Consider the following 15415-nt stretch of genomic DNA (forward strand, 5'->3'; position numbering starts at 1 on the left):
ATGAACCACAAAAACCAATCCAACTTCACAGTATTTGAAATAAAACCCACTGATTTTGTAACAAAATTCTTTTTAACGTAATCATAAGGCGAGAACATCAGTGAACACTTAACTCTGGTGAACTGATATAGAACAAAACTACACAAATGATGATGTTATGGAGGTTGATTTGTGGTGCTGAGCCAGCTGGGATGACAAGAAACTGCCAGAAGGAAGTTCAGCCATGATGACAGCTCTTCCCACTTCCATAGAACACTCAGTAATAGCAAGAACTTCCCATTCAAGCTCTTTATTCTATCCAATACACTCCCTGTATGGGTTTTTACCCCCAGTTCAAATATCCCTGAGCAGTTTCATGCCTTCAGACTGCAAAACAATAGACTATTTCCATTTCCACTGTGGTTATTTACATATGAGCTTCCATAACTAAACCCAAATAGATTTATTCCTTGAAAACTTAGGAAACGGGGTCCATTTAAATGGCAAGTCTACATTTAACACTGCAGTGATGAAAGGCTCATTCCATACTATTAAAATCACTGTCTATATTAGAATATCATTATCAAACCTATCGCTATCAGCCTGACTAACAGCCCATTATTAATATCACCACAGATTTAGGTCATGCTATTCAAAAATAGCATCCTAAATTCATGTTAGGACTTTATGTAAGTAGTTTTGTCATTCACTTCTCATTAGAGAAAGAACTGGAGACTCCTCTGAATGCTGCAGAGATGGGAACACAGGCACGGAATGTGGTGGCATCTGCTTTTGATGATGCTGGTGCTGTTACAGGTGTCCCATTTGCAGGCTCAGCACAATCACCATGGTCTGTTCTTTCTCTTCAGGACTCACACTGGGTTTGATGATGTATTTGGTATTGAGGGCTTTGAATGCTCCTCGTTGCTTTGCTTTTTGAGAGGGGCATCAGTTCTTTTATGCCCAAAGTAGGGGGTTGGAACTGGATGATCTTAAGGTCCTTTCCAACCCAAACCATTCTATGATTCTATGTCACAGAGATTCATCAGTGCTCAATACCATTCACTTTGTACTTCAGCTGTTTTCAGGTAGGGGTGTAATGCAAAATAGCAGAGGAGATGATCTTAATGGGTTTAGACCAGGCCAGGCAATGTGAATTCGTTGAGGTCTGTAATCCCCATATTCAAGCAGATCATTTCTGTTAACCCATGTTCACCCTGGACTACAGGACTGGTTTTCAGCCCTTGGACTTCAGGTTTGCCTGGTACTGAATTAAACTCCAGTAAAGGCATAACCAAGAGCTGGTTCTAAGCAATGGCTTGAACCTGCCCGAGGGGAGACTGAGCTGAGCTCTTAGGCAGAAGCTCTTCCCTGTGAGGGTGCTGAGGCTCTGGCACAGGGTGCCCAGAGAAGCTGTGGCTGCCCCATCCCTGGAAGTGCTCAAGGACACAGGAGCTTGGAGCAAGCTGCTCCAGTGGAAGGTGTCCCTGTCCATGGCAGGGGATTGGAACTAGATGAGCTTTAAGCTCCCTTCCAACCCAAACCATTCTATGGTGCTATTTATGCACTGGACTGAATGGTAGTTGCTTGTTTGTAACAGATCAGCTGCATCTGTAATTATTACAGAGGGAGAAACACTCTTCAGCTGCAGCCATCAGCAGGGAGGAGAAATGTTTAGACCCAGACTGTTGGCTCGTTTCACATCTTCCAGCAGTGCTTAGCTTCTAGTGAATAAAAACCCTTTAATAATATGTGATAATCATAACATCATAGCACCATGGAATGGGTTGGGTTGTTGGGTGGAAAGGACCTCAGAGTTCATCCGGTTCCACCCCCCTGCCACAACCTTGTCTTTAAGCAGTGGGTTGTCTTGTTGTGGTGGTTTCATTGCCTTCCTGCACTTTGCATTGTGAGCCCAGGGCTAAGCTTTTGAGTATTACCTTAGTTTAAGAGCTGTCATTACTTGCAGGCAGTCTGTGGCTCTGGTAATCAGTGAGGGAGGACATCTGCCTAATGAAGTCTATTCCTCACTGTGGAGTGGAGTCAGTCTTCTTCCTCAAGCCTGACACATGCTGTGTGGCACTCTGGAGCTTATCCAGCCTTCGGGGCAGTGTAGTGTCTGCTAAATGTTCAGACTGGGAGCTGATATGTGACCATTGACATCCTGTTCTGCCTTCATGTTTCCTCAGGGAATGGTGCTATCTGCTGAGTACATCAAGAAGAAATTGGAACAAGAGATGGTGCTTTCTCAAGCTTTTGGAAGAGACTTAGTGAGTATTAGTTTCCCCTTATGCTTGTGGGCTATACAGAAGTGATTTCCCTAAAACACTGGTTTTAGGGAAACTTCAGTGTCCCTGAATGTTGCTCTGATTTCCCAGATCTTTCCATCCCTCTCAATTGCCACACAGGGAACTCATTCAGTATTCCCCCAAGGCTTTTTTTATTGTGAAACCACCAACACTACAAAGCTCCTGATGATGGTTTTTGTTTTTCTCAGGCAGAGCTAAGGTAGGAAGTCCCATTTGGTGGCAATGCAGGACAGGGAACACTAAAACCAAATTGACAGGAACTAAAATCTCATTTCTATGGAGATTCTCTTTGGAGGCAGCAATGGGATGCCACACTGACTGCCTCTGTGTGCACATTTCTTGGGATAGACAGCTATCAGAGGACCCAAGAGAGGTGTTAGGAAGCAGCTTACTTTAGCTTATATGTCAGTAATAGCACAGCATGTCCCTCTTTGGGAGGGAACTTCTGAACTGCCTGATTCCCTGCTATCAGACAGCTTTCTTCTTTGCATGCCCAAAGAGTGCTTGGCCTGAGCAGTTCCCATGGGGAAAACAGCAGGAGCTAAAGGAAGAATGAAGAGAGGGCTAAAAACCTCAATGGTTCCCCTAAACTTGAGTCAGAATCATAGAACCCCAGCCTGGTTTGTGTTGGAAGGAGCTTAAAGCTCACCCAGCTCCAACCCCAACCCCTTCCACTGGAGCAGCTTGCTCCAAGCCCCTGTGTCCAACCTGGCCTTGAGCACTGCCAGGGATGGGGCAGCCACAGCTTCTCTGGGCACCCTGTGCCAGCGCCTCAGCACCCTCACAGGGAAGAGCTTCTGCCTAAGAGCTCAGCTCAGTCTCCCCTCGGGCAAGTTCAAGCCATTCCCCTTGGCCTGTCCCTACAGGCCCTTGTCCCAAGCCCCTCTCCAGGTTTCCTGCAGCCCCTTTAGGCACTGGAGCTGCTCTAAGGTCTCCCTGGAGCATTCTCTAGGCTGAACAGGCCCAGTCACATTCTGTTCAGTTTAAAACTGGCTTTATGTATATTGGGTTCAACCTCTGAGGAAATGTATTGTAATGAGCTGGACCTGACCCACAAAGATGGAGAGAGTTTGAATTAACATGGAGCAACCTTCTTGTGTGTGGAAAATTAAGAGCTATCTGAAGCTGAACAGTGATCAATATCTGACAAAGTGCTCTGACCAGAACATTAATGCCATCCAAGGCCCTACCAAAAGTTCATCTACTGTTTCTTAACACTAAACCATCAGTTCTAGTTACCAACAACAGATCTTCAGGGATAAAGTATAAATGAGGTTATAAAGTCTTAGATCTCCCCCAGCATTCACCTTACTGACTGTAACAGGCAGGGTGGTGGCTTGGACGTGGCCTTGAGAAGGAAAATGGCACAAAGATAGATTCTTCTTGTGGGTTGGTCTTATGTTCTATGTGTGCTTTGTAATCTAATGCAGGAAGTCCCAGTGTATTCCCAGGTACTGGATAACAAGAACAGTATAAAACATTAAGGAATACTTCTGTCTCTATTACTTGAGCAGTGTCCTGCTGTTGAGAGCATCTAGACTTAGAAGACTGCCATCAAACTGCTACTTGGATGCTTGCTGTTCAGTGTTGGCATTCCTGAAAGCAAGTCATTTCTAGAACCTGGAGACCTCAGTTTGTGAGCCTCGAGTCAGATATCATCAGAAGGCTCATATCAGATCCTAAATAACTTATGTACATTCCCTTCCTCCTTTTTGTGTTTTAGGGAAGACCCAGTAGGTCAAACACTGCCTGATAGAGATGTAGGAGAGAATAACAGGAGAATGAAGTCTAACACCCCTTCAGCAACACTGCAGGGCAGGAGTGTGCCACTGTGACTCAGCCTAGGCAGTGTAAACCAGAACTCTGCTTCCATTTCACATCTAACATATCCTCACTAGTTCCTATTGATGGAGGAGCTGGTGAGCTGGGGTACTCATGTATAGGAAAGACTTAGAGCAGGGGAAAACGAACAGATCTGGGGGCTGTGGATTTACCTTTTGCTCTGAGCTCAATTTCTTGTTCTATGGCTTTTGTTTCCAGGGGAGAGGAACAAAACACTATGGCCTGATTGTGGTTGGTCATTCCCTAGGGGCTGGCACAGCTGCCATCCTGTCCTTCCTCTTGCGTCCGCAGTACCCGTCACTCAAGTGCTTTGCCTATTCTCCCCCAGGTGGGCTGCTGAGGTAGGTGTTGGGATGGACTGGTGAGGGGGGGGGGGGTGTAGTTGTAGCCTGGATCAGATCCTGTTTGTGATGCTCTGAGGAGCAGTAAAAGACAAGTCTCTGCTCTGAGAAGCTTGCAGGAACATGGAAAGGCTGAAAGCTCTTGGCAGCTTTTGCTCTGTGATATAGTTTAGGTTGTGATTGCATATGGCCATTTTCCCAAATATCCTGATTTATGGCTTAGCTGTCTGTGGCTATAGCTCTGATTTCACCCTGACTGGTGGAAAATGCTCACTGAGTGGACAAGGTGCACTTCCATAGAACCCCAGACTGGTTTGTGTTGGAAGGGACCTTAAAGCTCATCCAGTTCCAACCCTTGCTATGGGCAGGGACACCTTCCACTACACCACGTTGCTCAGTTTTCTGTATTCTCTGCACAGTGCCAGTGTCTCCTCTCCCCACCCGCTGTGAACAGATGGACAATAAGGGAGATACCTGACCGAGTGTAGATTTCTACATCAGTTGATGTACTTGTTTGGCACTTCTGGAGGGTGATTTCTGTCATTCTAAAGGGAGTGCCTAGAATAGGTCAGGTTCATGTGTTTCTTGGGTGCCTGTTTCTCTCCCATTGCTGTAGGAGGGATCTAGGGTTGCTGCCATGGACATCTTTAAAGAGAAGTGTGGTGAATTCTTCCCACTGTAGACTGGGACAGACCAGCTGATCATGTTATTTATGTGGCAGCCAAACCAAACTATCCCACTTGGTTGCTGTAAAGTAACATAAAGTCTTTGTAGTTTCAGACCTCATGGGGGCACTTAAAAGCAGCTATGGATTATCAGAAGCTTCTTGTGATAGTGACTGCATCATGTTCCAGGAGTAGGCAAAGGGTTTTACACCATCCTGCTAATGTATCTGGATACTGGCCTTGCTGTGATAGGTATCCCTGCTCTTCAGCTGCAGAGGAGTTGCTCTGTAGGATGTTTCTTGAGGGTTGATAGCTTTTTGCTCAGTTTCCACTCCTAACATCCCTCAGGCCAAGCTGTGCTGCGTTACCTCAACTGGTCCAGGGGTGCCTTTAACTGCCACACTTCTGTTGTGCTGTGGTCCATGCCCAGGATCACCTCTAGGTCAGTGATGCAGCCTCTGCCTGTGGAAACTGGTTTGGAGCATCTCTAAGAAGGTGGCTGATTGCAGAACCAGCTCATAGAGTGGAAGCCTTAATTCCCTCTTACCTCAGTTCTCAGGTTGCTACAGAAAGTGGCCACCTTAGTTCTACAGCATCCTTGTAAAGTAGTCTCAGGAGGATGGGATATCTTCTTAAATTCTGCTGTCCTGGCCATTCCCAACCTTGGAAAATGACTATGAAGCATCAAATTAAAGTACTTTTGCAAGTCTATTCAGAGCCATATGCAGAGTAGTGTTACTTAGGACACGAGATGTGAATAATTCAGCTTTTCTTTACTAAGATGCAAGTCCCCAGAACCTTGAGCATCTTGGGGTTTGGGGTTTATGGCTGTTTGGTAACTCGTCTGACACCAGTGTCAAATTTGGGGATGAAGTGCATTGAAACACTCTTTGCTTCTTCTTGGTCCTGTTTCTCTTCCAGTGAGGATGCCATGGAGTATTCAAAAGAGTTTGTGACTGCAGTCGTGCTTGGCAAAGATCTAGTGCCCAGGCAAGTGGAGAAGTGTCTCAGTGTCTTGATGAGTATCTGTTCTGCACACAAGTCATCTCCTTCCTGTCACAAACACCTCAGTCATATCTGTCTTCACTTTCCTCATTCACCCATCCTTGTTACTTCTTTGGCTTCTTGTATGGCTGCATCTTTCACCTGGACATCCATACTGGTGTTTGAAACAGCTTTCTATAGGCATACCCCTGGCCATCTCTCAGCTGCCTGTATGAAAGAAAAGGGTGAATATCCTGCCTCTAATTACAGTATCTGACATGTCAATGCCATCTTGCCTTTGTTATCTTGGACTTCTCTGCTCTGAACTAAATGTCCTGTCATCTCATTTTGTACTATCTGTCCCTGAATACTTATTCCATATCACTTCACATCTCTGAATCAGCTCCTTCATTTCTTGTGTCTTGGCATCTCTCACCTCTCCTCCTGGGACATGTTCTGGTGAATGGGGCACTAGATTAGAAGCCAGACTAGCTGAGTTTTCCTTTTGCTTCTGGCCCTGTTCTGTGACCTTGGATAAATGGTGACATTTGTCTGTACACATACAGAATTCAGTGGAGGAAAAGTACTCCACAGTACTGAATATAGAATCAGAATCATAGAATGGTTAGGGTTGGAAAGGACCTTAAGATCATCAAGTTCCAACCCCCCTGCCATGGGCAGGGACACCTGGCTCTAAACCATAGCTTTTGGATAACCTGTATGACAAAGTCTTTTCCATCCTATAATCTAGTGGTGCCACATAACTGTGGCACCTTCACTTACCTGTTCTGTGTCATCCTATACTTGTCATTGCTCACTTGTTCCTGTGATTGCATCATCTCCCTTATCTGTTCATTGACCTTTCTCATATCTGTGTTCACTGATCTCACTCTATTACATTCTGTACTTCTTTATTGTCATGATGGTTTCCTGCAGCCTCTTAACCATGGTTACTGGTCCTGGCTGATGCCACAACCCTCCTCTGAAATGATCTGTGTTGTATTCTTGTAGTAGCTTCAGTAGCAGTTTCTTGTTGTTCTGTGCTGTGTGTTCCTATGGTCCTGTTCCCTGACACGTCTTCCTCTTTTCCAGAATTGGACTCTCTCAGCTGGAGGGATTTCGCCGGCAGCTTCTGGATGTTCTTCAGAGAAGCAACAAACCAAAGGTAAGAGTAAAGATCAGCAAACACCCAAAGTGTCTCTGGACAGTGATGGTGAGCTCATAGTGTCACACAGCAATACTGCACACTGCCCCTGCCCTCCAGCTCTCCTTAAGTCATAGAATCACTGAATCAACCAGGTTGGAAAAGCCCTTTAAGCTCATCCAGTCCAACCGTTCCGCAGCCCTGCCAAGGCCACCCCTAACCCATGGCACTGAGGGCCTTGTCTATTGGGTTTGTGCACACTTGCAGGGCCGGTGCCTGCAGTCCCGCCCTGGGCAGCCTGTTCCAATGCCTGAGCACCCTCTGGGGCAGGAATTGTTCCTCAGCTCCATCTAAACCTGCCCTGGTGCAGCTTGAGGCCGGTTCCTCTTGTCCCATCCCTTGTTCCTTGGGAGCAGAGCCCAGCCCCTCCTGGCTCCATCCTCCTGTCAGGCAGGTGTAGAGAGCAATAATGTCCCCCCTGAGCCTTCTCTCCTCCAAAAGCCCACTGTGACCACTACCTGCATGACCAGAGGAGTGATGCTAAGAGCTTGAAGGCAGCTAGAAGGGTCAGGGCAAAGGGCTGTGCTTCATTTGCAGGCTGCATGATGACTGCTCCACATATCTCAAGTTCACAGGCCTACACTGAGCAGGGTATTTTCTCCTCTAAGCCTGTTTTGAAGTCTGTGTTCCAACTGTAGCTGTTCTTGGCCAGTAACAAATGGTAACAGGCTAGGGAGTACAACAGTTGTCTGTGTGTAGACACTGCTGGTGCTGTTCTAGGATAAGCGGTCTGTTCATGTTTTGAAGATAGGATATGTGGGAAGTTGTTCCTCCCCAGGCTTCTTTATCATTAGGCTGTAGTGGAAGAAAACCATAAGGCATTAAGATTACTAAGGGTAAAATATTCTAGAAATGACCTGTAGAGGGAGAAAACTGAGTTGTATTTGTTTTTCATGTGTTCTGTGGGGTCTGTGTTTTGGCTTTGGGGGTTATGGTGAATTTTGGGGGTTTTAGGATTTCTTTTAGTGCATAAAGGCCTAAACAGATTGTTTTGCCTGTGTTGTATAATCTATTGCTTATGTTTGTACATTAAACATTCAGATTCCATCCACCTTGTTTAGCCTGGAAGATACCAAGTTATCAGCTGGGGGATAAGTTGGTGCTTGCTCTAGATCCTTAACTCTGCAATATCCTCCAGCAAAACCAAGGAATTACAGAATCATGGAAGGGACCTTAAAGCCCATCCAGTTCCAAGCCCTGCGATGGGGAGGGACCCCTTCCACTGGAGCAGCTTGCTCCAACCCCTGTGTCCAACCTGGCCTTGAGCACTGCCAGGGATGGGGCAGCCACAGCTTCTCTGGGCACCCTGTGCCAGCGCCTCAGCACCCTCACAGGGAAGAGCTTCTGCCTAAGAGCTCAGCTCAGTCTCCCCTCGGGCAGGTTCAAGCCATTCCCCTTGGCCTGTCCCTACAGGCCCTTGTCCCAAGCCCCTCTCCAGGTTTCCTGCAGCCCCTTTAGGTACTGGAAGGCTGAGATGTTGCTGCTTCTAAAATTGGGAAAGGAAGGAATAGCTCTTCCAGGCAGGATTCTCTCTCTCTCTAGGTCTGTTATTTAAGCAATTGGGTGCAAGACCTGGTTTTTCTGCTGCCAGGTATTCAGTTTAAACCTCTCAGTAGTGTCTTGAGATGACTCTGCTTTTCTGTGTTGCTTTTCTCACCTCAACCCTCTCCCTGCTTTCTCTTGTTGTTGGACAGTGGCGCATCATTGTGGGTGCCACGAAGTGCATCCCCAAGACAGAGCTCCCTGAAGAGACAGAAGAGAACTCAGTCACGAGTAACCGCCTCTGGACCCACCCCAGTGACCTGACCATTGCCCTGTCTGCAAGCACACCCCTGTACCCCCCAGGCCGCATCATCCACGTGGTGCACAATCACCCTGCAGAGCAGTGCTGGTGAGTATCTGCAGAGCAGCACAACCAGCCCACAGTGGGGGTGGAAATTGCCCTTAGGAAAAGACTTTCCAGGACAGAAACCCATCTATGAAGGTGATTTTTTGCCCCCCACACACTGTCTTATAGTGACAGTGATTGTACTGTCAGAATGAAAAGATCATGGAATGGTTTGGGTTGGAAAGGACCTTAAAGTTCATCCAATTCCAACCTGCTGCCACAGGCAGGGACAGCTTCCACTAGAGCAGGTTGCTCCAAGCCCTATCCAACCAAAGATGGTCATGTCACTGTTGGCTAGTGCAGTTTGGAACAATGGCAGTACCATGTGTACTTTAACATCTTTTCCCTCTGTTTCCCCTCCTGTTGCTTTCGTCTCTGCAACCTGCTGTTTCTTTTGCATGCCAAAATATTGGCCTGTTCTTTCATCCGCTGCTCTCTGCCTTTCCCTCTCTTTGGATCCCAACTCTTCTTCCAGTTGCTGTGAGCAAGAGGATCCCACTTATTTTGCCATCTGGGGTGACAATAAGGCGTTCAATGAAGTGATCATCTCGCCGGCGATGTTGCATGAACACCTCCCATACGTGGTCATGGAAGGGCTCAACAAGGTAATGCAAAGAATTAGGATCATAGAATCAACAGGTTGGGAAAGGTCAAGTCCAACTGTTCCCCAGCACTGCCAAGGCCACCACTGACCCATGTCACTAAGGGCCTGATGGGTGACTGAGCTGGTGTATATGATGGTTGTAGAGTGGGTCTCTGTCCCTAAGCTCTACAGTTCCCAGCCATGCAGCTCTACCATGGAGGTTTAGCCACATCTCATCTGCCCTGCTGATGTGAAGGTGCCTCCCCAGCACTGAATTCCCAGCAGGGCATTTGGGCAGGATGAAGTGTATCAGGATGTATTGATCTAACCCTTTATCTCAAGATCTTACTCTGTGCTTGCAGGGTAAGAAATAGGCCTTTACCTTGCAGGCCCTGGTAGGAAACAGGGGCAAATTCAGCTATTTGAAAGCCCTGAGCTGAGAACAGTCTCCGCTAAAGCACTGACTGTTCCTCTGCTTCCCTTGAATAGGTCCTGGAGAATTACAACAAGGGGAAAACAGCTTTACTTTCTGCAGCCAAAGTGATGGTGAGTCCTACAGAAGTGGATCTCACCCCGGAACTGATCTTCCAGAGTCAGCCCTTGCCCAGTGGCCCTTCAGTGCAGATCGGAACTGGAGCCATAACAGCGGACAGAAGGAACAGCAGTACTAAGTAAAGATCTCTTTGGTTTCTTGGAATGGTTGTTGGCTCTTCGTGGGCCTTCTTTCTCTTGGGGTGTTGTGATTGATGTTTGTGGGAAGGGTGAATACAAGGGCTGCCTTTTGGGGGGCTTTGCTTAGCTTTAGTATGTCCTGTGTCACGTTGAGAGGGAGGAAATCCTTTATGTGCTGTGAGGTGAGGAGAACCTGGAAGTGTGAAACTCCTTCTCCATCCTTGTCGTGGCAAATGAGAGGTGAAGGAACATCTAGAAGGTATGTCATGGAGTGATAGGAAGAAGAGCTTGTTCTTGGTGGTGTGTGTGAACAGCTTTCCTCTAGGAGCCAGTGGCAGAGAGACTCCTTGCAGGCTTTCAGATGATGTTTGAGGCATTGCAGGACCCCAGATTTGCAAGAAGCAAAGCAAATAAGTATAAAAATGTGGGCAAAGGCTTATTTCAAAGTTGCAACACGATTTCCATCACAGAGTTGCATTACACAGGGCAAATTTGCAGACAAAACAGGGGAGGTGAGGGAAGAAAGATAGTTCATAGTCGCAGATAGGAAATGGTGGTTGTGAGTGGATACAAAGACAACAGTGTGGGTGGGAGAAGATTATTTCTTTGCAAGGGAAGCACTTCTGTGGAGATTACAGGTAGAGACCCAACAAGAAGCTCTGTGTGTGTGTGGGAAGAGGCAGGGTGAGATGGTCTTTACTGAGCATCCTTGAGATAACATGAGTGAAGTTTAAGCTTAAACGAAACAAAAGACAGCAAATAATATGAAAGTGGTGAGGTTCTTGTCTTGGAGAGAGTGATAATGGCCAGTAACAGTGAAGGAGAGCTTAGAAGCAGAACTGCAGCTGAGATGAAACAGCAGGAGAAGGGGTCAGCCCATGTTGTGAAGGCTACAATAAGCCTACGAAAATGAAGTAGGTCAAGCAGGGAGAGGAGCAGTGGTTTCTGTGCACACCCAAAGAGCTGCTTCCCTTTGAGGTGAGTGAAAGCAGAGGGGAAATTCTGAGATCTGAAAGGGATGAGGGAGAGGGCAGAGAGGCTTCAGGGAGTGCCATAGTGGAAATGGTTGTAGGCTGGTTGTGTTTGATCCGAGGTTAGAACTGGTTTACTGCATCACACTGCCTTCTCTGGGGTTCTGGAAACCTGTTCTTAGATGACTATTGAAGCTAAAGGGATCAGATCTTGGCCTAACTTAAAAGCTTCTCCCTGTCCATCAGGTCCTCCTGGCAGGTGCAGCAGTCCTCTGCCAAGCTCAGGCTCTTTTCCCAGGTATTCCTTCCTTTTCCCAGGAAGCTTGGAGCAAGCTGCTCTAGTGGGAGGTGTCCCTGCCCATGGCAGGGGGTTGGAACTGGATGAGCTTTAAGGTCCCTCCCAACCCAAACTATCCTGTAATTCTATGGTATTTCCTTAAGTTCTTGTCTTTAAGGGCTGTTGCTTTGTCTGCAGCTCATCTCAAGCTTTGTGTGTGCCTGGTGGGGGGAGCTCCTTCCCTGTGTCTTTGACATGGTGTCTTTCTGGACGAGCCCTGCCTGATCCTTTGAAGTCTTAGTGTAACTGGTGTCTTTCTCAAGGTCTTCACTTGGCTTAAGCTGAATAAATTGCTTTTTTACCTGTCTTAAAGCCTGCCACCTGAAATGATAGCTGAATTGGGCATGGGCAATGCTCTAACAGCCTCCAGGCATCGGTGGTAGCAAAGCAGGGACTGCCAGCATGGAGCAGGAGGGGAAGGCATGAGACTGGAATGGTTCCAGAGTGTGAGAAGAAAGAGTAATAAGTTAACTGCAGGCTGATCCTTCAACTTCTCATGCCCCAGTCCTCTCTTGATACAGAGAGAGGGGTTTGCATGCGTGGAACCTAAGTGAAAATGGTGCTTGAGAGGGAACGTATTTAGCCAAGAGAGAAGGGAGAAGGGCAAGAACCTGAGTTTGCAGAAGGGAGAAACCGTACCTAATACTTTCAGGTGGGAGGATGGAGACATAAGGGGTTTCTTGCCGTTATGGAGTGCTCTGGTTAGAGCAGCCAGGGTGTACAAGGACCTCTGTTCTTGGTTCCTGTGGCTGTTGTGGCAAGTTGTGGTTGGTTCTCTGGTGTGATGCGGCCTCACGTTGTCTGTTTCTCATTGCAGGAGCAAATCCCATTCTGAGATCAGCTTGGAAGGCTTTTATGAGACAAAGCCACTTTCCCCTGTGCAGAAAGACCCCGTGGAGCTGCTTCTCCTGGACACAAAGGAACGTCTATCTGTGGAGCTGCAGGACCGCCGTGCCCCTCTTGCCACCATGGAGAGCCTCTCAGACAATGAATCCCTGTACAGCTTTGATTCCAGGCGCTCCTCTGGTTTCCGGAGCATTCGGGGCTCTCCCAGCCTCCATGCTGTCATGGAGAAGGATGAGACCCACTGCTTTTATATAGACCCTGTTATACCTGAGGAAAACCCTTCCCTCAGCTCCCGGACAGAGCTGCTGGCTGCTGACAGCCTCTCCAAGCACTCCCAAGAGACCCAGCCCCCTGACAACGTGCTCAACAGTGGTGGCACTACCCCACAACGACGCTGCAGCGAGGAGGGAGCCAGCAGCGAGGGGGACCGTGTTTCCTTACCCCCTCGTGAGGAGTTGTCCCTCCAGAATGGACGTCTCACTGATGTTCCCAGTCCCCAAGTGTTGGAATTTGCTGAGTTCATAGACAGCCTCTTTAATTTGGATAGCAAAAGCAGCTCCTTCCAGGACATCTACTGCATGATGGTGTCAGACAGCTCCAGTGACTTTGCAGAGATGCCCAAATCTGTCAGTGATCAAGAGATCCTGTTGAGGGCACAATATGAACCCAACTTAGTCCCTAAGCCCCCGAGGTTGTTTGCAGGCTCAACAGATCCTTCGTCGGGCATCTCTGTGTCCCCCTCTTTCCCCCTTAGTTCATCTGGAGAACTCATGGACATCACTCCTACAGGTGTGAGCAGCCAGGAGTGCCTGGCTACTGAGAAAATCCGGACTTCTACCCCCTCTGGGCATGTAACCAGCCCTGCCAAGCAGGACGACCTCATGATTTCAGCCCTCTAGTTGCAGGGTAAAAGGGGTGCAGCTCTGAGAGCTGATCCCATAGGCTGAGTGCTGGGATAGTACTTGGAGGAGGAAGAGGTGGTCATGGGGCAGTTCAGATCAGAGGAGACAGTTGGAAGTGTTCCTTCTGGGGGTGACACAGTGGTGGCACGTTGGTGTCTGGAGGATGGGCTGGGAGAAGCAGCATTGCCTCACAGGGTCTGCTACAGGGCTTGGGTCTCTAAAGGTAGATGGAAGTTCCCTACCTCAGCCTGTCTCATGGCATTCCTGAGGCAGATTCCTTGCCCCAGGGCACCTGCTGAGTTTGGGAGTGATATATCCTGCTTCAGGGAATCCTCTGGGCTGAAGGCGTGGATTCTCTGAACTCAAGGATTGAATAGATTGAGGGAGCCAGGCCAGATCCCCACCTTGGTACCATGTCAGTGGGTTTGGAAATGAATGGATTGAGACTTTGGGCCCTATTGCACTACCAGGTTGGATCTGGCCCAAGATCCAATCCATCCCACTTCCATAGGCACTGCTTTTATAGGACACTCTTCTGATCTAAAGCCATTGGGGCTATATTCTCCCCACATGCAGTCTCCCATCCCCTGGCCAGGTACAGCAAGAACAGGGCTGGCACTGTGCTTTCTCTCCCCTGAGTCCTGTGTTCAGTGACCATCAGGCTGCTGCTGAGAGGGAAGGACACTGTTCTGAAGAGCCAAAGCCCTCTGCACGTCCCTCCTTTGCCAGAAAGAGTTCTGGATGTCACCACCATCACTTCTCAGCTCCCTGGACCGCTCTGAGCTGGCCACATTCCTGCAAGGCCTGACAGGATCCTCATCTTGGAGCTGCATGGATGGATCAACTTCAAACAACAACAGGCTTCTCAACACCCAGTGTTATGTGCCAGGCCCTTGTGGAGCCTGGGAGCCTCTTCTGGGTCCTCACACCACCCATATGCCATAGTCACAGAGCAGTGCCAGCCTCTGTCATTGGGAGTTCAGGGGAAAGATGGACTTTTACAAGAGTATTGAAAAATTACAAGAGTATTGCAAAAATACTCTTTTTCAGTACAAAAATTACAAGAGGATTGAAATCTCTTGTATGTTTACAGAGCTGCTAAGCTGCTTGGAAGGTATTTATTAAGCAAACAGGGAGGATTTCCCTCAGCTAAAAGCGTGTTCATCCTCTCCTTTCCTGTGCTGTTGCCTCTGGGATCCAAGGGGATAGAGGATGGGCAGGTATGATTGCAAGTCCTCTGCTTTTCAAGTGGCTCAGAGCCTGGGGGGAAGCATTGTGCATCCCTCACCCACCCTTCCTTGGCTGCCCCTCCATTGCACACTGCTGCATTGCAAAGCTTGACCAAGGTACCAGAACTCCCTGAGCACTGCTGTGCAGAGCCTCAGGGCCTGGAGGAGCCTCCAAGACCTTTCCAGGCAGGGACTTGCCAATGATGGGAGCAGGAGAGAAACTACCTATTGAGAGAGTTTAAACGTACTGTGACCTGTAAAAAGGCCTTGCATTGACACAAACCCTTCATATTCAAGCTCTGCAGTCATCAGTCAATCTCACTGGAGCTCTGTCCTTCCTCACTGGAACAGAAAGTCCCATTTTAACTCCTTTGTAATGACAGAGATGTTCATTGCTCTCCTTCCCCCTCCTTAGTTGTGATCTTTCCACTGTGGGAGGATGCTGTGCTTCCCAGGCTCATGGCAAGCCTCTGGGCTCCTGTTATCCCTATCCTGGTATCCCACAGCCTTTAGCTGTGGTCACTGAGTAGTCTCTTAAAACCCCAGATGTGGGTCAGGGCTGTTCTGTCCTGGACACCACAAAAACCAAGTGGCATCAAGTGCCATCGAGTCAGGACTGGAGCACTTTATTTCCATCAGTGCACACTGGTTATAACCTCAGGT

General features: G+C 48.1%; 1 protein-coding gene across 2 annotated transcripts in view; it reads left to right on the plus strand.

Annotated features, from left to right (window-relative positions):
• The window catches only part of DAGLA (diacylglycerol lipase alpha), a 44570-nt gene extending 29876 nt beyond the window's left edge, over positions 1-14694 (plus strand). For both annotated transcript variants that reach the window (XM_061374981.1, XM_061374973.1), the window contains 8 exons: positions 2169-2249; positions 4329-4471; positions 6058-6126; positions 7213-7285; positions 9019-9215; positions 9688-9817; positions 10285-10466; positions 12593-14694. In XM_061374981.1, coding sequence (XP_061230965.1) covers positions 2169-2249; positions 4329-4471; positions 6058-6126; positions 7213-7285; positions 9019-9215; positions 9688-9817; positions 10285-10466; positions 12593-13520 — 1803 coding nt within the window. In that variant the 3' untranslated portion in view covers positions 13521-14694. The remainder of the gene's footprint in view (positions 1-2168; positions 2250-4328; positions 4472-6057; positions 6127-7212; positions 7286-9018; positions 9216-9687; positions 9818-10284; positions 10467-12592) is intronic.
• Positions 14695-15415: the final 721 nt, after the last annotated feature.

The sequence above is a fragment of the Neopsephotus bourkii genome, unplaced genomic scaffold (genome assembly GCF_033783945.1).
Source record: "Neopsephotus bourkii isolate Nb327-2 ecotype Australia unplaced genomic scaffold, CSIRO-AGI_Nbou_v1 NB_177, whole genome shotgun sequence".
Lineage (NCBI taxonomy): Eukaryota > Metazoa > Chordata > Aves > Psittaciformes > Psittacidae > Neopsephotus > Neopsephotus bourkii.